General features: G+C 39.0%; 1 protein-coding gene and 2 non-coding genes across 4 annotated transcripts; all 3 read right to left on the bottom strand.

Moving 5' to 3' along the window:
- On the bottom strand, window positions 1-23,118 carry LOC122646822 (protection of telomeres protein 1b). 2 transcript variants are annotated; one of them, XM_043840427.1, is made up of 10 exons: window positions 22,981-23,118; window positions 11,848-11,984; window positions 6,400-6,589; window positions 2,988-3,052; window positions 2,734-2,822; window positions 1,899-2,180; window positions 1,717-1,793; window positions 1,504-1,562; window positions 1,032-1,184; window positions 1-296 (listed from the first exon to the last, which is right to left on the bottom strand). In XM_043840427.1, the coding sequence occupies exons 1-10, from the start codon at window positions 23,105-23,107 to the stop codon at window positions 78-80; spliced, it is 1,398 nt and encodes a 465-aa protein (XP_043696362.1). In that variant the 5' UTR covers window positions 23,108-23,118; the 3' UTR covers window positions 1-77. The 2 variants fall into 2 exon arrangements, with proteins under 2 accessions (XP_043696362.1, XP_043696363.1); XM_043840428.1 differs by lacking the exon at window positions 22,981-23,118 and having other exon boundaries at window positions 3-296; window positions 6,400-6,605.
- LOC122646913 lies at window positions 20,947-21,043 on the bottom strand. Its single transcript, XR_006330717.1, has one exon. It is a non-coding gene; the product is annotated as a small nucleolar RNA snoR113 (small nucleolar RNA).
- LOC122646915 lies at window positions 21,394-21,491 on the bottom strand. The gene has a single exon (XR_006330718.1). It is a non-coding gene; the product is annotated as a small nucleolar RNA snoR113 (small nucleolar RNA).
- Window positions 23,119-23,960: the final 842 nt, after the last annotated feature.

Below are 23,960 nucleotides of genomic sequence, written 5' to 3'. Positions count from 1 at the left end.
TTTTACATACAGAAGTGTAACCTAGGTGCAAGATCATAATCCATTTCAAAATATAAGATTGAACTACTGATATCCACTCAGTTTAGTACTATCCTGGTGCCGAATATTCTGAAGTGCCTACTTCCCCATATGTCTCTTTTATCAAGGTAATAAGATTTTATGCAGCACTGCACCCATGGAGGATTTCTAAGAGCCATCTCGACTTCCTTCCCATCGTCTCTCTCAGTTATTCCAAGCAATTTATTTCGCTTCCTCTTCAGTACGTCAAAAGAGGGGAAGCCATCAAAAAATGTCTCCTATCATGGATCAAGACAGAATTATAAGGTAATGCAGTCAGGGAAGTAGTTTATTAACCAACATAATCCAAAGCTTTGTCTAATTTATTTCTTGCAATTCAAATGATTGAGGTTCAAAACTTAAAATACAATCCAAAAGGATGGATCAACATCTGCACTATTTCAGAAGGATCTCTTTGAAGATGGAGTGATAGCTGGAAGTCCAGAACATGGTAAGTTCCAACCAACTCCAATAGGCAGAATCCAATAAAAAAGATACCAAATTCTTCAATGATAAGTTTTGTAGGGCATTTGGAGGGGCGTTTAATGTGCGAGCCTTGGCACAACGGTTAAGTTGCGCTATTGCAACAGTCAGATTGCGGGTTCAAAACATGGAAACAGCCTCTCTGCGAAGCAGGGGTATGGCTGCGTACATTTGCCCCTCCCAGACCCTGCAGTAGCAGGAGCCTCAGCACTGGGATGCTTTTTATTTGGAGGGGGGGTAGGGGGAGAGTGGGGCAAGAATAAAAACTTTTGCCATTTTTATTGCTGATGTAATAGCATGCGCAAAGACGGTGACCTATCATTCACTAAAAATTCCAGAACAGTTCAAGAGTTCATTTATCTAACAGATGCAGATCCTGATGCCATGCTTGCGACATTATATACAGATGGGAAGTAAATGTAAAACAAATGTTATAATTTCATGGCCTTTATACACAAGGCTAAATCTACTTGGTGAAAAGAAGGCCTTACCCCATCCTCAGCATACAAAAATGCATGGATCCTTGCAGTAGGGTCCTCCAAGGTCAACCTTATCCTATATACACCATGGGGGCTACGGAAATCCTCAACTCTACAGGGATATGTTGCTAGCACACGAACAACACACTTAAATTTGGCTGTAACCTGTAATGTACAAACAAAATTAAGCAAAGAGCTAGAGATAATTGCCAACTGACATACGACAGTAGAAAAGATGAGCATATGATATATTTCCAAAGTTTGATTCATTTGTTCTATGGATAAGTAGACAAATATTTTAAGTTTTTTTCTTCAGATTTAATACGAAACAACATTCATTAAAATCCTTGACAAAGTGATCTTTGAAAAATCATCTCATTGTAGAAATTGTGGCCTCCTCTCACAGAATATGGTAACATAACAATAGCATTACAACAATATATTCTCTTGAGCACATATATATGTATAGGAAAAGAAGGGAGACCTCTGCATAAGTGAGGACATCCATTAATGTAACAAATGGCACATGCTCATGATCAGTCTCTGAAATAGAAAACTATGCATTAGTTAAAAGAATATATTTATCAAACTTCACAGCATCCTGAATTGCAAAATGATGAATGAGAAGACAGGAAGACTATATCTACCAATCACAGTGACAAACAAGCAAGCTCTAATATTGCTAACAATGTAAAACCTGTAACACGAGAAGGCCAAGGAAAGCTTGACAAAGGCATTTTCTCCCATTTAGATGATGCCCGCTCATCGGAAAACCTGATTCAAGGAAGAGCTTGAACAATTCATGCAACCAAACCCTAGCAGATAGTAAAAACAGCACTCCAGAACCCCACTTGCAGCTCAGTAGAAACAAGCAATTACCGTTGTCGGTGTATTACGATGTTATCCTCATTTGACAAGTATTGCAGCCAGGTAGAAGGCAACAGCATGCCCTGCCATAGCCCTGATTGCTCCTTGCTGATTATGTTAGAAAACTTCATCCACCTACCACTACCTATCAAGTGTAGGCCGAGCTTTTCTTTCTCTTGGTCAATAGGCACCCTCAAGATAGTCCCAATAGAAGGAAATGTACATAAAACATCCCTTGGCAAAGGTAAAGATTCCAACTGTAAAGGAAGCGGATTCTCCATTTCATCTTCTAGCCTGTAGTTTATAACTAACATTAATACATACATACATATTATTTGTACGTCATCAGCTACCTAAATTTGAGAAAGATAAATGCCTATGAAAATGTGAATTTCAGAGTAACTTAATAACTGTGAATCCAAGTAGTGCCTACAAGGGATTACTGCAATAATGAACTCAGAACTGCTACAGAAATTATTGCATCGGCAGCATAGTTCTCCATAGAATTTGAGTATGAGACCCCATTCAAGAGCAAGAGAATCGCACCTTACATGTGTGTGTGTGTGGGTGTGTATGTGTGCGCGCGTGCGTGCACGTTGGTGTGCATATCGTGTGTGGGCATTCATGTGGGAGTGTAGGTTGTGCGGGCAGCCACACGGATGTGTATTGTGCATGTGTGTGGGGAGGGGGGGGGGGAGGGGATTTGAACTTTCTTTGAGTGCATTAGAACTTGTATTTTCAAAATTTTAATTTACTCAGTTAGGGACCTATGGTCAGTCTCCATTCTAATACCAAAAAATGAATGAAACCAAGAACATAAAAGGAAAGCAGACAAACAAATACTCACTTTGTTTGGATACTTAGAGGAGGCGTATCAGTACCATCCCACAAAAAAAGCATCCAGTTATCTTTTGAAACTTCACAGACATGAAGGATCTTCAGGCCATGAAATAGATGGTGCGACAATGAGAAAAAGAAGGAAAAGAGGGAAAATTTTTAAGTTAGTTACACATTTAAAGAAAAAAGCACTAGAATTTCTGGTTGTAAAGCTTACCTAGACACCTTAAGTAAATAACTAGGTACCATGACATGGTGAATTACCTTGCAAACTAAATCAAAGTTATGTCCTTCCTTGATCTCACTCAATGAAAAAGCTTTACTTGTTCCTAACAATCACATAAAGAGTTGAAGATTCAAATCATGATTTAAAAAAATAAGGAGAAATTGTGGGATGAAAGTGATTACTGATAACTCCACCAAATAAATATAAGAATGTAGTAGTAGTACATCTCCAACTAATATGAGGCAAAGCGTCTGAATTGAAAAGATGGTATCACGTAAGACCACAATTTTCAAAGACAACTTATTTAAGTAAACTAATGGATTATCAGTCTAGTGTAAGAATAGGGAGCAGTAAAATGTGTTTAACATTGAAAGCTTGTCAGGAACTAGAGTCAACTGAGACTTTGGTTATTAGTTTCCTATTCAAACTCTTTTATTTTGTTGTTTTGCAAATGCTTTAGAAAATATACACAGGTGGATCATTGGCTTAGTTGGTGCATTTTAGCAAGGTTTCTTTGACATATATATAGGGACAAAGTTTTCCTCCACCCATAGAGGATGGTTCACCCACCATCCTAGGGTTCACAAACCCCTCTAACAAAATAAAAAGAAAAACTGATGAAGAAGAGAGAAGATGAGAGAAGAGCCTGCTAGAAATGGAGCAGTCTCGGTTGTGAGAGCTGCTCCTCTCACGCAAGGAATATATTGATTTATGTTTCCTAAATTGAGGAAACAGAATTACACCAAATAACTGAAATAAGGAAAATAAATAAATACAAATAAGACTACAGCTGGCCTATTCGAACTATATGGACTGGCCAATTGTGTCCATGACTTATGTACCCCCATGGTACACTAAGTCATGGACCCCCATACAATATTTAACACCCTCCTAGGTTTTTGTATGTTCCAAAATACCCTCCTGATACCCATTCCTGCCCTCTCCTGCCCCTCGGTATATATATATCAAGCAGAAGAATTCAGTTTTTCATTTTCTCTCACACACTCTCTCTCTCTCTTTTTCTCATCCCTGTTTCATCCTTCATGTTGTGCTTGGTTCACTCTTCGTGATTTGTTATTTGACACAAAAATGTTGTAGTTTCTTGTGCCGGACTGTTTTGGAACCTCCAAAACTTGGATGCAAAGAGTAGCAATTAGTTGAGCTACTGCTTTAATATGTCTCAGCCTGCCAGCGTTTCTTCAATGAAAAAATGCAGATTTCAAATGAAACAATATGGTCAAGCTTACAGCAAATGGACATGAACACTATATTATGCTGTTGGCTTAAACAATACTTCTAATATGTTTATGAAAGGTTTATTTTTTCAGGTTTTTAATGTCCTAGACAACAATACTCCACTTTGCTTCTCAATCATATCGGAGGACCTGCAGTCTGAGATCATCACGAGTTTCATGAATTATGACTTCTATCAAAGTAGTCCACGTCATCTGTAGAGTTCTGATATCAAGACTTTATGAAAATTGTTGAGAGTAGAAAGTTAAAGGTTGTTCAGAATATAGAAAAGAGAAATCATGTTATTCAAAACAAATCACTGATATTTGCAATAAGGGCATAAATATGATGGCAAATCCATGGGAAACTCTGGCTAACAAAACAAAAGGGAGTTGCACTAAAAAGCATTGGAAGTAATATGCATACAGAATGTGATACTTGGGCGATTAAACACAAATTCCTAAATGGTTTTGGCGTTGTTGAGCCATGTCTAGGGCTTGATGGGGACATCAGTCCCATTCTTAAGACTTTCGAAGAGTTTACCAACGAAGACTGCGCAGACATCTTCAGGTTGGATCAGGCTCACTTTGGTTGGACAGAGATTTCTTTCGTAATGGATTGTGGCGCTGATCTGGAGTACTTTTGCTGGCCTAAGTAATTTTAATCTTTTATTGTGATTTGGGTCATATGTAATTTTGGTTCAGTTTTTTTGGTTCGGTTTGGTTCAGTTTTGGTTCCATTTGTAATTTTGGTCTAGGCTCAGGCCCACTTGGATCAGCCCCTTTAGTTGACTAGAGGACTTCTTGGAACTTGTGCTCCCTTAGGAAACAGCTCAACTAGTGTGCTTCCCTATGTGTTGGTCTTCCCAAGGGGGAGATCAATAATTTTCTATTGTTTTGTTTTTCTTTACTTAAGCTATGTACAGGCCATTCGGCCAGAAATTGTTGAATGTTAAGAAATGAAATGAAAGAAGCTATTGGCTCTTGGGTTTCCTTCTCCTCTCTTGCGTGGAGCATCTTCTCCCCTCAACCCCCCAAATGGATTTTCTTCTTCTTCTTTTCTCCTTCTCTGTTACAGCAGCACAGCAGGTAAGTGGTTAAGTTATTTGTTTCCCTTCTTCCCCATTCCCTCTTTCTTTCCCCCTTCCAATCGAACCTGCCTTGTTCTTTCTTTTCTGTTTGTTACATTATCTGCTCTACCCCATTCCCCCCTACCCGAATGCATGCTCATCACTACCCTTCCCCTCCTTGTCATATTTACTAATTAAGAATCTGGAACCCTTTTATTTTCTGACCTGATACGCACTTCTACTGCTGGTAGTTTTGGTGCATCTTCTTCATACTTTCTTATGTCTTATTCTCTATTGGAATGCATGCCTAGGACTAGTACAGCATGAATTCTTTTTAGAGTATTGAAAGGCCTCTGCACTTGATTTGGTAATTTATGTGTTGTTTCCCCGTCCTCATTTTGCCTATCAAATGTTTGTGGAAATGATGCTATGAGTTCTATTCTGTATTTTTCATTATTGCATAGGCTTTTCAATGCTTTATAATGCATATGAGTCTGTATATGCTGCTGCTACCCATTTCTGTTGCCTACTGTCCTATGAGTTGTAACCCATTAGTTATCCTAAATAGCAACCCATGTAGGAGCCCTAGTTTCTAGGTATCCCCCTACATCAGGGCTCCTTTGGTCAAACGCACCACTGAATGGGAAGATCTCCCCCCCCCCCCTATAAATTAATTACTTGCAATTTTTAATTGCCCCACGTCTACCATTTGGCCCACTGTGTTACAAATTTTATGCCAAAGCTAAGGTGTCGAGCAATTTTAAAACTTTCAAATGTATCGGGCTGAAACTTTCCAAACCGATAGATTATGGCATGGACAACATATCCTAAAAATTTAACACCCACACAGCTCCAGTGGCAGATATTTGGGTCGTACGAAACCTTCTGTTCATAGGGTAGTGAAATAAATTTTCCCACAGCTAAAACTGAAATGATAACAGAAAAAAAGTTTCAAAAGTATTTCATTCACATGTTAATTTATCCATGCCACAGACTATACATCTAAGTGACTTCCATCATTTCTGTATTCAACTCTAGTAAGTATTTCAAATCAACAGAAAAATTAAAAACCATAAGCAGGATTTTAACAACTAAAACAGGTAGTCAAAGAAATGAGCAGATCTTGTTCAGTACATGCACGAGGGTACCTGCATCATGTTGAAAATTGAGCAACCATGTCCTTAAACCGGCTATGAATTTTTTATCATCATCTCTGCTGTGGTATTTTGGAGAAACTTGATGTGGGATGAAGTTTTTACCCGATTTCCCTTCAAATAGAGCAAATGAAGAGAACTTTTTGTTGAAAAGAGCATACACCTCCCCATGATGAGCTTTAATCTGCATAATCATGTTTCTAGGTTTGACTAAAAAAGGGTCACCACTTACTGCACTTACAAGGAAATATTGAGGAAATATGTTGCACCAATCTAGCAAACATGTTCATCTCATTGCATTTTCATGTCCTTGAAAAGTAAGCAACAGTATGCAATTCTATTCTGCTAGTGCCGAAACAGAAGATAATCTGAAATTTATATTTTCATTTTATCAGTTAATTCATTTAAATTTAAAAAAAAAAACACTTCATAGACGTGTAAACACTTCAAATTTGATATGGTTAGTAGGCTACTGACTTATTGTGTCCAAAACTTCACGTCTATGTATGAAATCACCACAAAAGTCCGTGCCTAACCTACTTAGTATTAATATATGCAGGCATTCACATGCTATGTGGTTCATGTATTAATATATCCACATAAATATACAAAAGCTATTGATGTAGGACAGCCAAGGGTTTCAACATTCTAGAGCTGAACTACAGGGAACATGTAGAAAGACTGAAACCATCTGGGGTTTCATAATTGGAGATCCTTCCAATAAAAATTCCAAATTCATTACACGATTGAAAAAAAAAAAAAAGTGATGAACATAATAAAATCCATATTTAGAGAAACTTGACCCTATCACTATTTAGACTCTTAAGATGACTTTGAAGCTCAAACTTACGACGTCTCAACAACTTAGCTTCCAAGTAAACTAGAACTCCTAGGTAAAAAAAAAGAGCATCCCAATGCACGAGGCTCCCTGATGTAGGATCATAGTTATCAAGGTGGCAAGGTGACCATGGCGTTGGATAGGACCTAAAATCAAGACGACACCAACAAGGCAGCAAGGTGCCCAAGGCGACCAAGGAGCCTGGACACCTTGGTGACACCTTGATAACTATGTGTAGGATAAGACCTAGAAACTAAGTTTTCCCAAGAGGATAACAAAGCTAACTTACGGTAGGCACCAATTACACCTAAAGGCTGTCTAGTTAGGGGAGGCAGCAACACATACATGAGGCACATACATGAGAGGAACATCGATAACAATGAGAAATGAACAATAGAAACCACAGGCTACATGCATTCAACTAAACAATATTCAATTAGATGCTACAGAGGTCAGAATTTAGGCAACACTTAAGTCAAATACTAGCATGCAAGGACTTTCAAGAATCCTATGATTATAAGGCTAAGCCAACATCCATGCTAGAATAATAACAAATTCAATGTAAAGTTCTATAACAGACAATGGACAAAGCTTAAGGGAAAGAACGTAGAAGTAATTAAAACACCAACCAGATTTAGGGGCTGCACCTAGTGACCACCTTCCATATTTAGGTGGATCCGTCCATTAGAGTTAACAGTAAAGCAGAAAAAGAAAAGAACAAGGAGGGCAATACCGTGGGGTGTGGGGAAGAAGAAAACAACAAAATAAAAGGGAGGGAACAAATCTTGTAGCGAAAAGGGAGAACAGAGAGAGAAGTAGGGGAGAAGAAAGTAGAAAAAGAGGAAGGAGTAGGGAGAACAGAAATCAAGAAAGAGAAGAAAAAGAAGAGAAATTGAGAGGGAGAGAGAGAGAGACATGCTGCAAGAGGGCCACAAAGGAGAACTGTGGGAATGGAATGGTTACAAAAGTAGTTACCACTACTTTAAAAAATATAATTAAAAAAAAAGAGGAAAATATCAAGACGTGGGGAAGGGGAAGTGGGACAATTACAACATAAACAATAAAGAAAAAGAAAAGCACACTTCTCCTCACATACAAAACATACTGAAATAGAGATAGAAATAAACAGAAACAGAAATAACAATAAATAGAAATCAGAATTACTAGCTAATACTAAAGACTACTGCAAGTAGGGTCCACGCTGGGGCCCATAGGGCTGTACTCAAGCAACATGGTAGCCTCAGAACTCATCGTCAATCCACATCGAGGCAGAGGACGCCTGAGCTCTGCAATGTCTCCTCTGGTATATCATGAATCCTTGATCGGATGGTATGACGTCCTCATCACTCCCACTACCGCAGGGTGTGGGAAAGGCAAATGGATGCAGCTTTACCCCTTGCTTCGCAGGAGAAGCTGTTTCCAAGTTTTGAACCCGCAACCAACAGGTTGCAATTGTAAAACCTAACACGATGCAGAGAAGAATGGAAATCGCAAACACAATCACACAATGCGCACAAAGATTTACGTGGTTCGGCAAGGTTGCCTACGTCCACGGTGAGATGAGATCTGTTTCACTATCAATGGAGAATAGGGTTACAGTCGCTCGTTCCTCACACCTCTCTCAGATTTTCAATACAGAGAAAGAACTCTCGCTACAGATTTATAGCGAAAACCCTATACAGGAAATTTATCGAAGGCCCATGGAGGCTCCACACAACAGTCCATCATCAGAAGTCAAGACACCAAAACCTCAACAGCAATAGCGCAACCTTACTATTCTTTGGCAAGTTTCTATGACACAGAAATAGAAACTTGCCAAAGAATAGTAAAACCAGATTTACTATAAATAGCACTATCAGATGTCCTACACTAGTAACTTAACCCAAATCAAAATAAACCCCCCGAAAAAAAAAATCAAAGCTATAACTTCAACCCCATAGAAATACAAGAATCCTCATGTTTTGACATGAAAACAACCTAGAAGCAAATCCCAACACTACGTAATCCTTCCCCTGCTTGTTTCTACTTCAGATATTGAAATCTTTGGGACCGCACAGATAGAGAGGAAAATCAAAAGACTTGGATCATTATTGCTTTGTTTTTTTTTTTTTTTTTAAATGAATATGCTTATATTATATCATATGTTTTTTTTTTATTACATTTTGGTTTTCTCATATTAGGCCATTACTAACATAAAACAACAACAACATAGCCTTATCCCAACTAAATGGGGTCGGCCACATGGAGCGTATGCTTCGTCATTACTAGCATAATTATATCATATTGCATTGAAATATGATGTCTATGTTGCAAATAAGCATAATTATATCCTTGGTGTATGTTTTTTGTTGATGATATTGTTTTGGTAGATGAGACAAAAAAACAAGGATTAACGCTAAGTTGGAGTTATGGAGATCAACCTTGGAATCAAAAGGTCTCAATTTAAGTAGAACGAAGAGTATGTGGTGTGTAACTTTAGCCACACTAGGACGGTTAATGAGGTGGTGAATATTGATTAGAGACAGATTCCACAAAGTGATTATTTTAGATATATAGGCTCAATCGTAAATAAAGAAGGTGATATAGAGTATGATGTTGCCCAAAGAATTAAAATAGGATGGTTGAAGAGCGTTTGGAGTGCAGCGTGAGATGCATTTGGAGTGCTGCATGATCAGGGTATATACCTTTAAAATTTAAAGGAAAATTTTATACAACGGGCTATGATGTATGGTCCAAAATGTTGGGCAGTTAAGAAGCGTCATATAGATAAACTAAGTGTAGCAAAAATGAGGATTTTGAGATGGATGTATGACAAAACTAGGAAGGATAAAGTAAAGAATGACCATATTAGAGTTGAGTTGGGAGTAACTCCAATACGTGAGATGCTTCGAGAGAGTCGTTTGAGGTGGCATGGCCATGTTCAACAAAGGCCTTGGGATGCTAGAATGCAAAGGAGTGATTTGATTCAGATTAAAGGAACTAAAAGAGCCGAGGGAAGAACTAAAATAACCCTAGGATAGGTGGTGAGGGACGACATGCATAGCTTAGGCCTCTTATCTTATATGACTTCAAATAGAGCTGATTGGAAAGCAGGGATTCATTTAGTCGACCCAATTTAGTTGGGATAAGGCTTTGCTGTTGTATAAATTATCATTTTCTATATTACATATAGTCATATAGTACATACACACCTAAGGAGTGTAGATGATGCCTACACGAGCGCCTTGTCGCCTAGAGGCCCCTCCAACGCCTTGGGTCGCCCTGATAACTATGGTCAATATTGAAAGTGGAGGGTACCAAGATTAGAGAAAGGTCAAGGGGAAATTTCCAGTAATTACAAATAAATATCACTTCAACAGAAAGAGGGGGGCTGGAAGAAATTTAGGAGAAATCAGTGGCAATGATGAGAAGAATGACCAAAGGTATGAGAAATTTGAAGCTAAAACTTCGGGAAAGATGAAGACAGAAAGAACCAGATTCTGAATTTTGATTGTGATTTGAAAGGGTATGAAAGATGATGGCTTATCTTGGTTGACTCTATGTTTAAACAGATCAATGGAGCTAAGAAAATGGAAGATGAATAAAATAAATTATGCTACTGTTCATATTTAAAACCCAATGAGACAGCATTGCACAAATTTTTATGAGATCAAGATCGTGAGCATACTCCAAACTGTGGGAGAGACGAATTAAACAAAGATTTATGCACAAGAATATCAAGAATCAGTTTGGTTGCTTTCCAAGGAGATGAACACTTGAGTTATTTTCTTAAGCAATTGAGTATAGTCCATACCTAGTGTGAAACAATTGAGGGGTAGCCCTAATAGGTGGTCCACTCAGGTGCAAAAAATTGGATAGTTCATGTCGAGGGCTCCATAAGGACAAGGGGAAACAAAAATATGTGGGTTGAGACAGTGAAAGAGACTTCACATTTCATGACTTGACGAAGGGGATTGCCTTAAAGGGAAAAGATTGGCTAAAAAGAAGGCATAGCTGAAGCCAAATAGTTGGGAACAGGCTTCGTTGAGTTTAGTTTAATTAATCAACTTTGAATAAGTTCAGTAGGTGACTCCTTAAATGTTCAATGTGTTCCTCTTTCAGTTCATAGTCCACAAAGCACCATTTAACATCTAACAGTTTCTGAAACTATACAAAACAAGATATTAAGAATAACTGGTCTAACATTTCAAACTTAAGTAGAATCATAGAATATTTACTACGAAATTAATTCCTACAATTGAATGACAAAAATTTAATAAAAAGGGTGTAGCCAGTGCACGATGCTCCCGCCATTACTGGGTTCTAGGGAGGGTCATAATGTACGCAGCCTTACCCTCGTTTCGCGGAGAGGCTGTTTCCCAACTTTAACAAGTAACCACTAGGTCGCAATGGAGCAACCCTACTATTGTGCCGAGGTCCTCTTTCGGTGCAAAAATCTAATAGTCTTTGTAAATTTAAAATTGGCTCTCATCTACATCTGTTTAATTATGAGAGAAACTTAGAAGTAGGATTCATTTTCTAAATAGTTATCCAATAGAATAATGTTTGGAAAAAGATAGAAAGATTATAGAGAAGATAAGGCAGGAAGTGCTTCCAGGGGCTACCACAACGTGAAAAAACTGAATTATATCTCCATCGGATTCAATGTGAGGCAGCTTCTCCATGTTTTCAGCAAAAATATTAACTGTAATCCCAGAACTTTGACATGATTCATCTACTATCTTTAGCTTGCAGAAATAATCTGCAAAGAAAGTCTCAATAAGAAAGGCAAAATAAGAAAATCTAATAATGATGAACTCAAAATAAAATATTCGATGAAAAAGGTTGACCTGATTTTATACAACAGTCATACTCAATTAAAAAAAAGCAATGGAATAAAAAATTTAACAAAGAATGTCATAATACATATAATTAGTGAAAGTACACAAATAATTAGCAATCAGTATCTATGGGTTAAAATTATGGAATGCCAATTTTGATATCCAGCCCTATTACCATTGTTCGTTAGGCAAACCACCTCATTAACTCCAAGTCTTTGATTATTTTGCATCTTATTATCCAGATACATCAAATGCTAGTAGCCTTCACTTGTTTGTCGGGTTCGAAATTTCAGTTTTCGACCGAAATGTTGCACATTTCAGCTTCTGGATTTGTTTGACCATTTTGGTAAACAAAAGGACATATTTTGGCCCAAAATTTCAAAGAAATCCTAATTAAGCATCTCTAAACATACTGGAACCTTTAGATTGTAAAAAAACATATCCAAAATGGTAGTTTGATTTTGGACCCTAGGGGGCTAATGTACGCCGTACCTTGCTGTATATTTACTCTAATATAACCTATTCTATGAATAACTTAGTACTTAACGCAGAAATCCAATTAAGAAAACTCAAATATGCATTAGGAATGGAGGAAAACCATTTAATAGTACACTTACACATAGCAGAGTACAGCTATTTCTCCAACTCTAAGTCAGTACCATAGAGAGTTCCGGAGCCCCAAAACCACTAGAAAATGCGTTGGTCTAATAATACACTTACAAGTAGTCAATACAACTTGGAATCTTGCACAAATCCGGAAAATCGCTGATATAAATGCGTTTTTATACTCCACAACACCTTTTTCCACCAAGAAATGTAGATAATTTGGTCAGAGTTCATTATCGTATTCTCAGACTCCATTTAATAGTACACTTACAAGTACTCAAGTACAACTTGGAATCTTGCTCGAATCATCAATGCATATGCATTGTTCTAGTCACCAACAACTAATTCCCACCAAGAAATGTAGGTGATAAGGCAAAAAATACCAATTCTGGGGTTTTCTGGACTTTCCTCCCTCTTAAGAGTCGAAATGCACAAAGCTATCGAAATGGGTCGAAATTTCAACCCATTTCAATCGAAACATGGTATTTAAACATGTGATTTTATCATTTCACAAAAACAATACCGAGCCCCAAAATCTCAACAGAAATGCCAAAATTTCAGCCAACTCCCTACATTCCTACTAATTCGCACCCAATTTCATTTCAACCTTCGTCGAAAACGAAACATTTCGCGAAATCTCTATGGTTTCAACCAAGATTTCGGACTATACTTTTTGTCCTATAACTGTCAAAGTGCCACTAAGAAGTGAAATCTGGATTTCAAAAGTGAAGAAACAGTAATTTGAATTTTCTTTCATCAACGAAATGTCCATGATCTACATGACCATAAACTAAATTATTCAAAGCATTAACTTTGAAAAAGGCAAGCTTGTCGGCATCCTTTCCTCTTTCTGTTTTGGTTTGGGGGAGGGGGGGGGGATAAATAAGCTCAATTGGCATCATTGGCTTGAATCAACGTTTCAATGCAGAAAAGTTGTTGACCAATAAAAAATTGACACTGAGTAGCCAAATCTGGTATGCCATCATCATGGTAAGGTGCACATGAGCAAGAAGAGACCCAAGCGATTGTCCTAGTGCGTCAATAAAAAATTTGATAATCTTTATTAGGTAAAACTTTACAATTATATTAATAATCCTTATATTTCAACAAGATAAACAAGTTTTAGGGGTACTAATCTGCAGAATGGTTTCCCCTTATCTTTTCCCCTTATGCAGATCAGCCCCAACTCCCAAGAGCATCAAGATAGGTACTCTGAAAAGTTCTTTAGAGAATTAGAGATAACTATGCCTAGTCATTGTAGTCATTACAGATAGGGACAATGAGTCATAGACACCATACTTTCCCTATCAATTCTCTTGTAATCTCTATTATAAATAAAGGGGCCTCTGTCACTAATGACGAGTCACATCATTCTCCCATTCTCTGATGAAACTTGGTATGTTGTGTCGCCAGTAGGGTTTCTCCTTTACCTCCCATGGGGCTCCGGCCTCTCAGGTCTAACATGGTAGACTAACCAGCACCATGTTCCACTAACCCTAACTGGCATCACATCACTGTCACTAACCGCTACTGTTAACCATCACCGTCGCTGACTCATTGCCACCGCTGTTATCTCGCCGTCAGTGCTCCTCACCCCTACCACTGTTGCCGCCCTGCTCCGCCGTGACAACCTGTCGCTGTGCCTTCCTCAACCGCAACTCCTTGTTCTTTTGAAAAGGTAGCAATGTCAACTCTACACACCATGGGGACAGGATGATAAAAATCCAACGGCTGCCAGAGTACAGTCATGGCAGCATAATAAGAGGTAAGGGACATATCCTCTTGTGAGGTTTCCTGAACATTACGACAGAGCTCATAAATTTGAGCATAGTTGCTGGTCTGAGCATAAGTTTGTTGGACAGCATCCCATAGTTTTGTGCAGTGTTAAGTAGAACAAAGCAAGCACTAATCTGTGGTTCCATGGAATTTAGGAGAAAGGACATCACCAAGGCATCATTAGCAAGCTAGATGATCTTAGCAGTACCACTAGATGGCACAGGTGTGTCTCTAGTTAAATACCCTGAAAGATGATTTTGACAGATAGTCAAAAGGCATGTCCGCGACCATGCAAGGTAGTTAGTCCCATTCAAATTGGTTGGACCTGGTTTCATAGAAAGGTTATGGTTGTGAGTCCCAACATGACTCATCTCCATAGTTGTCAAGGCCTCGCCAAGGTGTCCAGGCTAGTTGGTGTCGCCTTGCCTTTAAACCCTCTCCAACGCCTCGGGTCCCCTAGACGTCATGACCACTATGCTCACCTCACTACCCCCAATGTCTCTCGCAGAGTCATAACATCACTATCCTCCGCCATGGGTTAGAATCACAACAAAGAAATTGATATGGAACTGAAACAACTATATATAACAAGGAGTAGTAGTGTGGAGGCTACCATATCATTCGCGAGAGGCGAGACAACATACCGCAAAGAGCGGGACGGGCAGCAAGGTAAATGGATGAAACCGAGGGCTTGGGAGAGACCAAGGTCAAGCACGGCAAGAGGCGGAGGGCCCTTGGTGGTGACAACAAAGGGGGAGGAGAGCTCATAGAGATGACAACAGGGGGCGGAGGTCCCTTGATGGCTTCAACAAAGGGGTGGAAGGCCCTTGGATGACTACGGTAGGGGGCGAGAGGCCTCAGGTAATAGCAACGGACGAGAGGCACTGGGTGACGTGAGACAGGGGCGGGAGGCTCCTGGTTGGTGTCGACAGAGTATGGGAGGCCCTAGGGCTATCGCGAGAGGGGATGGATCTCCTGGTGGTGCAGCGAACAAAGGGCTAAGGCCCTATGAGGCGCAGCGGCAGTGGTGCAGAGGCCATTGGAGCCTGACGGTGATTGGTGATGGGAGGCGGCAGCAGTGGTGGTACAAAAAACATTGGTCAGTGGTTGTTAGTAGCGGGCCATATGTGGTACGACATACGTTTGTGAATATTCAGTCAACCGTGTCTCACGCAATGAGGCAGGAGCCTTGAGATTGGTGGTGGGGCTCTACTGGAAACGGTAGCGAAAGAAAACCAAAAGGAAAAAATTTAAGTACCCGCTTGATAACCTTACTGCTGTTTCGTGCTGAAATCGTGCTTTGAAACAAGAGAACAGTTTTTCCGAAACCCATGCCGAGAAACCGCTTTTGACCCACTTGGTAAACCTGTACTAAAAATTTGTTCCCAAGAGACTCCCTCTGCAATTTCTTATCCTCTTGCCTGCTTCTCCCAACTCCAAAATGGCATTGGCTCGCCCCATTTCTCTCCCAAAACACACACCCACCACCCTCCTACACTCCAACTTCCTCGCTCCACCGTCATCTCTCAAACCCTTCAACAACAACAACAGAAACCAGACCCCAACTCTTCAAACTCTCTCTGAAGTCTGAAGATAGATTTTGCACCAATAGGCACGGGAAATGGCAAACAAAATCCATCTATATTCGTGTGCAGCTTCTTGTAGATTCACTTCCATTTACACAAGTAATGTTATTTTTCTTGCCCAAAAAAAATTTTCTGTTCAAATTTCTTCCTGGGTGAATACCCATATAGGAGGAAGCGCAGAACTCAAATACTTTCTCATGATTCAATCTGATAACAAAGGACTGAGAATTTCTAGGTAATCGATGCCTTTCTGATTGTTCTTTGGGGTTGGGCTCTTGTTAATCAACAATCGCCGCTAAACTCGCCGCCAAGCTCCAGAAACTGCTCATGCTCACTACCCACCATCGCCTCCTCTTGTCTAAGCTCGTTCACCAAAAAGCTTGAATAAAACAGATCTCAAACCCAGCCTGAATGGACCCCGAATCATTCAACGAATAAACTGTATCTATTGAATCTAGCAGATGAGAATAGAAACCCTAGAAGTAGAATCCGATCAATCAATCAAAGAAGAACCAAATAAAGTTTGCTAAACCTAGAGAGAATCGAAGATCATAAAGTAAATTTATAGGATAAAAGAATATTACCTAAATCAAACGCACATTACACCCAAAATCCCAATCGCCCACAACAACGAAACTCACAAGCTTCGGAGACGGAGAAGACGAAGGGTATTAACTCAATCCCCTTAGCCTTAGGAGACTCGCGGCTGCAATGGTCACTCATTGCTGCTCATGCTCGCTACCTACCTTGCCGTTGCAAGGTTTCAATGGCTAGAGGCATGAGAGGTGAGAGAGAGGTTAGAGGCGTTGAGAGGTGAGAGAGAGCTTAGAGGCGAGAGTATCGTGAATATGAGGAGAGTATTTATCAGGAACAAATTTTCAATTTTGTGCCAAGAAACAACAGATATGTCCAACATGTTCTGTCAAAAGTCTTCCATAGCAAATTTTGATTTATGCTCCCAAAAGCACTCAACAAAAACACTCCGTTCTCAAGCGCTTTTTATGATGTTCTCCCGTTTCTCGGAATGGAAAAACACCAACAACTGTTTCCCATAAGGTTATCAAGCGGCTTTAAGGTTTTTGGCGCTCTAATACCAAGTTGAATATTAGAGTACGATCTGAACATTCGTCTTGTCTCTAGAGGATAGAAGCCCACTTTATTTATAGATTTCATTAGGGAAACAAATAAGGTATGCTAGGTGGAGATGACTCAGCTCCACCTTGGCATACACAAGGAACATCGAACCTAGACACATTATACCCATTAACATTACTCAATCAATGACTCAAAACACTTACCAAGAGCTCCTATAAGGCATTGTAATCAATTTTGTTTTGGCAAAATCAACTTGATTCCTTGTTTCTACTAGCAAAAACGACTCTAGTAGCACTGATTTTATCATCTTTTGGTAATTAAACAACCTACAATCAAATATTGATTTTTATCAGAGCTTTGAATTTGTTTCACAAATATTGATTTTTAGTGTTGTTTTTGGTAATGGATCACCAGGTTAGTGAAAAACAACCTAAATGATTGCATCAAACTAGGTTTTTTTTTTTTTTTTTTTTTTGTGGCAATTAGGTGTGGATCTGAACCCTAAATCTTCCCCTACTAAAAATTGACTTTTTTTGTATTAGTACAAATAAGAAATTTCATCCTTTATACATAATCAACTGAATGCACTTGTCTCGTCATAATTTTTTCTCCTCTTTATACATGATATTACTTAAAAATAGTGTTTTATGCTTTAAAACCGTATTTTGCATGAATCCTAAGCATTTTCATGTGTATCTTTAGTGTATCTTGCTTCTCTCCGATACGATACAATACGTCTCTTAAAATCACCTTTCCGATACGATACCTGCTACCAATACTTTAAACCTTAGTAGCACCCACCACAAAGGAGGACCAAACTCTCTATCAAGCACCCACTTGATAGCTTAAAAATTACAATCAAAATGGCATACAAAGATGTCCCCAATCTAAGCACATAGTTGATAATGGTATTTCAACAAACACCTTGCCTATTGTAGGTTGTTTAGTTACCAAATGATGATAAAATCAACATTTAACCAAGCTGCTTCTTCCATTTCTTCTACTCAATTTTTTCTCCTCCTCGAATGTATAACTTCAACCAATCACTCGAAGAAGGCTTGAATGCTTGTTGAGTCTTCTCACAAACCTTAGGTTTGTTCTCCACCTCATCTTTCTCTCCTTACAACCCTTTATAATTTCTCAAATAGGCTTAAAGAATCCTTCTCATAACAATCCAAGATGGCTTCAATGAATGGCTTGGAGGAAGTCTTCTAGGGTTTCTCTCCTTAGAGTCTCTCTTCTCCTTTTTTCTTGAGTTGGGTTTTTCTGTTTGTTTTTCATATACAACATTTCCTTTTATATGTGGCCCAAAATGACTTGAAAGCAATGAACCACAAGTAGCTACATTCGATGTCAAGCTCATTCAGTTCAACGTCCAATGCAACTCTGTTGACATCAAGCGCATATCTACCAACCCTTTGTAAATGTCAACTCGAGTCCTTTCTATGTAGAACAAAGCATCTTCAATGTCGGGTGTCTCAAACATGTGAACTGACGCGAAACACATTCTATTCACCAATTAGTCGATGTCGAGTATGCGTCAACAATATTGCTGTCGACATCAGTAACACTTCATTTAACGTCGAACAGAGATGATTTAGCGTCAAACTCAACTGATTTTCTGAAAATCATGCTATACTGAAGCTTATACTCTTCTTCAGTACAAGCCATTCTTATTCTACCATATTAGCAATGCATCCAGTCTTAGGTGAGTGTGTTGAACCAACAAACCGTGTTGACAACAATGACAACATACATAACACTTTGCCCAACAATCTCCCCCTCTGGAATTGTTGACAGCACAACACATATGCAACACATATTGCACTAACTTGCTTCAACACGAACACATCACCAATTCTCACCTGCATATCACAACACCCATATTGTCTCTCCCCTTTGACAACAACACCGAAGGGCGTAGGAATTAACTCCTCCTGAGTCCATACGGGAGCAAAACCATTATAATGACAACCATGGAACTAATCTCGGTCGAAACTGACTAAATCTTCGAGTTGTCTCGGTTCTGGGCCTGGACAAAACAAGACCCAAGGTCAAAACCCAAGTTTTGAACTTGTGTTTCAACCCAAAGAGTCCCAGGATCGAAACCTAGTATTGAAACCTCGAAACAAGATCTTCCACGTCTTGGTTTCAAGCCTGACCAAAACTGAGATCTCGATCCTTGATGACAACATGCTCTCACTATTAGTAGGCACCTAACCACAATTCAATACTTAGGACGTTTACCCACACCCAATTTCCTTTAAAGGCAACTATGGACCTCCCTGGGCAATAGCTGGATAGATACATATGTTTGCTCATCTCTGACCTCTTTCCCCACAGGCTTAGTCACTGCTTAATTCTTCTACTTGGACTTTGGCTATGGTGGCCTCTCAGAATTTCTCTTGTTCTGTCAATCTGTCTATTTCCATGATGATAATGTCTTCTTCCTTGCCACTGCTTATATGGAGGCATCCTTCTACAGTTTCTTGTAATGTGCCCATACTTGTGAGATGCAAAGCATTCCACAAAATGCCCCAATGAAGGCAAAAGTTTCCCCTTGGCCCTACATTATATTTGCAATCTGAACTTCTACGACCATAGTCATTGCATGTAAAGCAATAACCAGGAAAGTAAGAATTGAACTTGGGTTGTGGACTCTGCCAGGTTGTGGGAGCAATGTACCTCCATTGCCTATAATAGGTGACCTTGTTGTAGTTGTCATGGTTCACCTCCTTTGCCTGTCTTGCATTTCCTGTCTTTTTCACTTGCATCTGCCAATGCCTCTTCTCTTCTATTCTCACAGGATTCATAGTTGTGCCTTTGCCCTTCTCCTTGGTCTTCAACAACTCATTTGTTTTCCTTGCCTTACTTGAAGATGCTCCTTCAACAAAGCCAAGACCAGTCTTGATGTGAATAGGACTTTTTCAGCATTTCATCAAGCTTGTCTATCCTTTCTTTAATCTCACGAAGATCACACTCTTCTTGATTTAACTTTGTCACTTATATTTTCAGGTTTTGATCTCTTCTTCAAGCTTGCAGTTGTTCTCATTCTTCAAGATGGGTTGAGCTCAAGTTCCTCCACTATGACCTTGAATTATTTCACCTGCCCTTTCAGGTTTATGATAAGCTCAGTTGCATCACTTAGATTTTTAGAGGTCTTCTTATGTTTCCTCTCTGCATTTAGTTCTTCTAAGGCTGCAATCAGTTCTCCTTCAAGATCAACCTCAGCTTCAATCTCCTCTTCATCTGACTCTAAAAGGAAATCTCCCTCCTTGCATAAGCTAAGTTGGAGTTCCTTTAACTATCTAGGAAATTAATACCAAAAAAGAAACCAAATCTGAATAAAGAAAGGGACTGGACATATCCCAGTTTCACTTAACAACTCAAAAATAATAAAAGAAAAGAAATAAAGACTTGACCCACAATTGGGCTGAAGATTAGATTCCTAAAATTAGACATAAAAAAAATCTGTAACCGCATGCCATCCTTCAAATGAGCCACACGAGTTGCGTAAAGATAAAATTCCTGAAAATCAGGAATTATAGAATTGCATGCCATAACACAGTCTCTAAAACTAGCTCCGCAATATCTGGTTTCTAGGAGAACCAGATCTGAATCAAATTTTGAACCACATGGATTGGTTTGAACCATAACAACCCAAACCAAACTAAGGGTGTCACGGTATGGAACACACCAGTTATTCTGATCAGACCCAACCAGCTAATACTGCATCTATATGTATAACAATGTAACCATAGAGATGAGGAATGAAAGTCCCAGGGGAAATAAATTTGATCACAGTTCTAAATAATCCTGACTGGCTCAGAAGCACCTTTAATAAGTCTCATCATTCTACTACCAAATGAATGAAATTCAAAGCAACTGTAAGACCGGCCTTTTTGTCATCATTGCCAGCAAGAACATTACCGTATGTTAGTGCACCAAGTGGGTATGAAATAAACATGAAACTATAGAAGTGCAAGGGCTTTAGCTATGGCCTGCCAGAGTAGAATGGTGAATAGGATTTATGTAGCTGAGTCCTAGTAGTGGGGATGAGCCTTATCTACATATAGACAATGAGACTAACCATCATTACAAACTCAAATAACGAATGAAAGGGAAATGGCAAAAACGTAGAGAGTGAAAAAAGAACGAACACATGAAACTTAATACTACACCTATATGTATAAAAGTGTAACAATATACAGACGAGAAATGAACAACCCCAAGGAAAAGATTTGATCCCAGTTTTAAATAATCCTGACTGGCTCAGCAAGCATCTTTAGTAAGTCTCATCATTCTACTACCAAATGGATGAAATCCAAAGCAGCTGTAAGCCTGGCCTTTTTATCGTCATTGCCAACAAGAACATTACCATTTCTTGGTGCAACAAATGGGTATGATTAACATGAAAGTATAGAAGTGCATGGGCTTTACCTATGCCTTGCCAGAGTAAAATGGTGCAACAGGCTTTATGTGAATAGAAAAAACAACTTTAGATCTTTCCAATGATTCAGAAGAAGTTTCAATTTTGTAAAACTGGTTTCAGTTACTAGTAGACCTCTAAGTATATCAAAACTGAAGAGTATTAAAGTTCATATGACTGATGCATCTTTCTAGTCATAATACCATGTGGCATTCCACTTTCCTGAATAAATTCCATACAAAGCTTAGACACATCAATTTTTTGTCTTGTAAATTAGAGTTTTATTAAGGAAAAGAGACCCCTAATAAATAAAAAGACTCTATAAGTAAATATAAAAATCATACAACATCAAGCAAGAGGTACAGCAAAGATGTGGCATTCCCTAAGAATAGAAGCAAAGGTGAGATCACAAAATGCCTTAGATATAGGAGTCAAAGTCTGAATTTTATCTAACAAATTTAGCCATTCTGTATGCTGCTTCAGCAGTTCCTCCAAACATCTTGTTATTCCTTTCCTTTAACATGCTCCAAGTAACAGTCCCAGGATTTAATTTCCCAAGTTTCATACTTTCAGGCATAAATTTCAGAATTTTTCCATTTGAATAAAATTGCCTGATGAGAGTAGGATGCAATTATTATACAAATAATCGGTACTAACAACAGTCCAATATGTTACTCCCTTCTTTTTGTTAGGAGAAAATAAAAATTAATTTTAATATAAACCATAACATCAAAATAAAGTTTGTCCAAGTTTAAAGAACCATTCTGGAAATGCTTTGAAATGAAGGTACCACAAATGCATTTGGGACCAAACGACCTATATCAACTACAAGAGCAGACAAATTCTAAAAAATTCAAAAGCAGGAAGATGCTATAGACTACATCTGGTAACAATGTTAGAGTGATCTTGATAGGATCAGCACCGATGGAATCTAATCTAAAACGGTTGCAAGTCCAGCCTTTCCGTCGTGCCAGCAGTCAGAAGATTAAAACATATTCGATACACCAAATGGTTAGACAATACGCCATGGTATGTTTTCTCAAGTACGAAGCAGTGGTATTTAGTACCTCCCAGTCCCAGAACAATGTGATATCCATTTTGTGTATAAACTTGTAGACTAGAAAAGACTAAGCTAGCACAGAATATCAGATTAACCAAAAAAAAAAGACTTTCACTGAGTGTTTCTACTGTGTTGAGAGGATTCCAACACTGCAATACATATAATCTACAGATGACAAACCAGTAAAACGATTTCTGCACTCAGAATATCCAGGTTAACGAAAAAACACTTTCACTGAGTATTTCTACTGTGTTGAGAGGATTCCAACACTGCAACACATATAATCTACAGATGACAAATCACTGAAACGATTTCTGCACTCAGATCCCGTGAGGATAAAAACAGAGAAGAATAAGAAAATTTACCAGTTCCTCTGCTCTGCTTGGGAATACTAAACTCAACCACAACCCCCATCAGGTTTACTTTCTGATTGATAGCACCAATTACATCCCTTATCTTAAGAAATCTGTAGTCATCATGTCGCCTCGCCATTTCTACCTCCCAAAAACCCTAACCTAACAGAGAGAATTTGAATTTTGGAGCCACGATGCAGAGCCGAACTATTTAAATTGTTCTTAATTTCATCTAATTACCAGAATTACCCATGGTGATCCTGCTGTAGTGATGACCACGAGTCGTTATCCTCTCTTGTTATTGTTACTGCACGGTGCAGTAATGGATCGTGCGACAGCTGCATAGGCCATGTGCACCATGTGGGGCCTGCTGTGCCACATGGTCTCTGCAGCACCGAACGATGCAGTACTACACTGCACAATAACAAAAGAGGATAAAAATTCGTGTCGTGTGACAGCTGAAGCCATGTGACTTGCTGCGTATAGGGGCAAACATGTATTAACACATTTCAAATTAAGACCAGCCTCAATGGTTCAGACCTGACTCCCGCCCCTTTCCCCTTCTCTAGTCCTACCCTTGCCTGAACATGTTCTTTCCGAATACAAGTTGCTCCTAAGACAATCTAGGAAATGGAGGGTCCAGCCTCACAAAATGACAGCAAAAATAGGGGTGGGCTGGTCATTCCACGGTACCTGGGCCCCACATTTAAAATGATCAACCCTCTGTTTTTGGGGTGGTTTTCGAGCGTTGGACCCTCCAACTCCCGCCACGACTAGAGTAGAGCAGATCCAACAATCTATGCCATCGATCACTATGGATGTAGTTCATGGTAAACAACACGAGAGTCCGTTGCTAGCAATACCAATTGTATCGGTTTAAACTTGGTCAAAAAGTCCTTTTTTCACCTAAAAATGGATGTCCATATCGTATCAGTTGATCCGATACTGATACCCAAAACCATGACTAGGTTTGAAGAAAGTCGACACAGGTA

This window comes from Telopea speciosissima, chromosome 11 (assembly GCF_018873765.1).
Source record: "Telopea speciosissima isolate NSW1024214 ecotype Mountain lineage chromosome 11, Tspe_v1, whole genome shotgun sequence".
NCBI classification, from domain to species: domain Eukaryota; kingdom Viridiplantae; phylum Streptophyta; class Magnoliopsida; order Proteales; family Proteaceae; genus Telopea; species Telopea speciosissima.
Note: the sequence above shows the minus strand (reverse complement) of the source record. Positions and strands in the feature narration are given on the sequence as shown.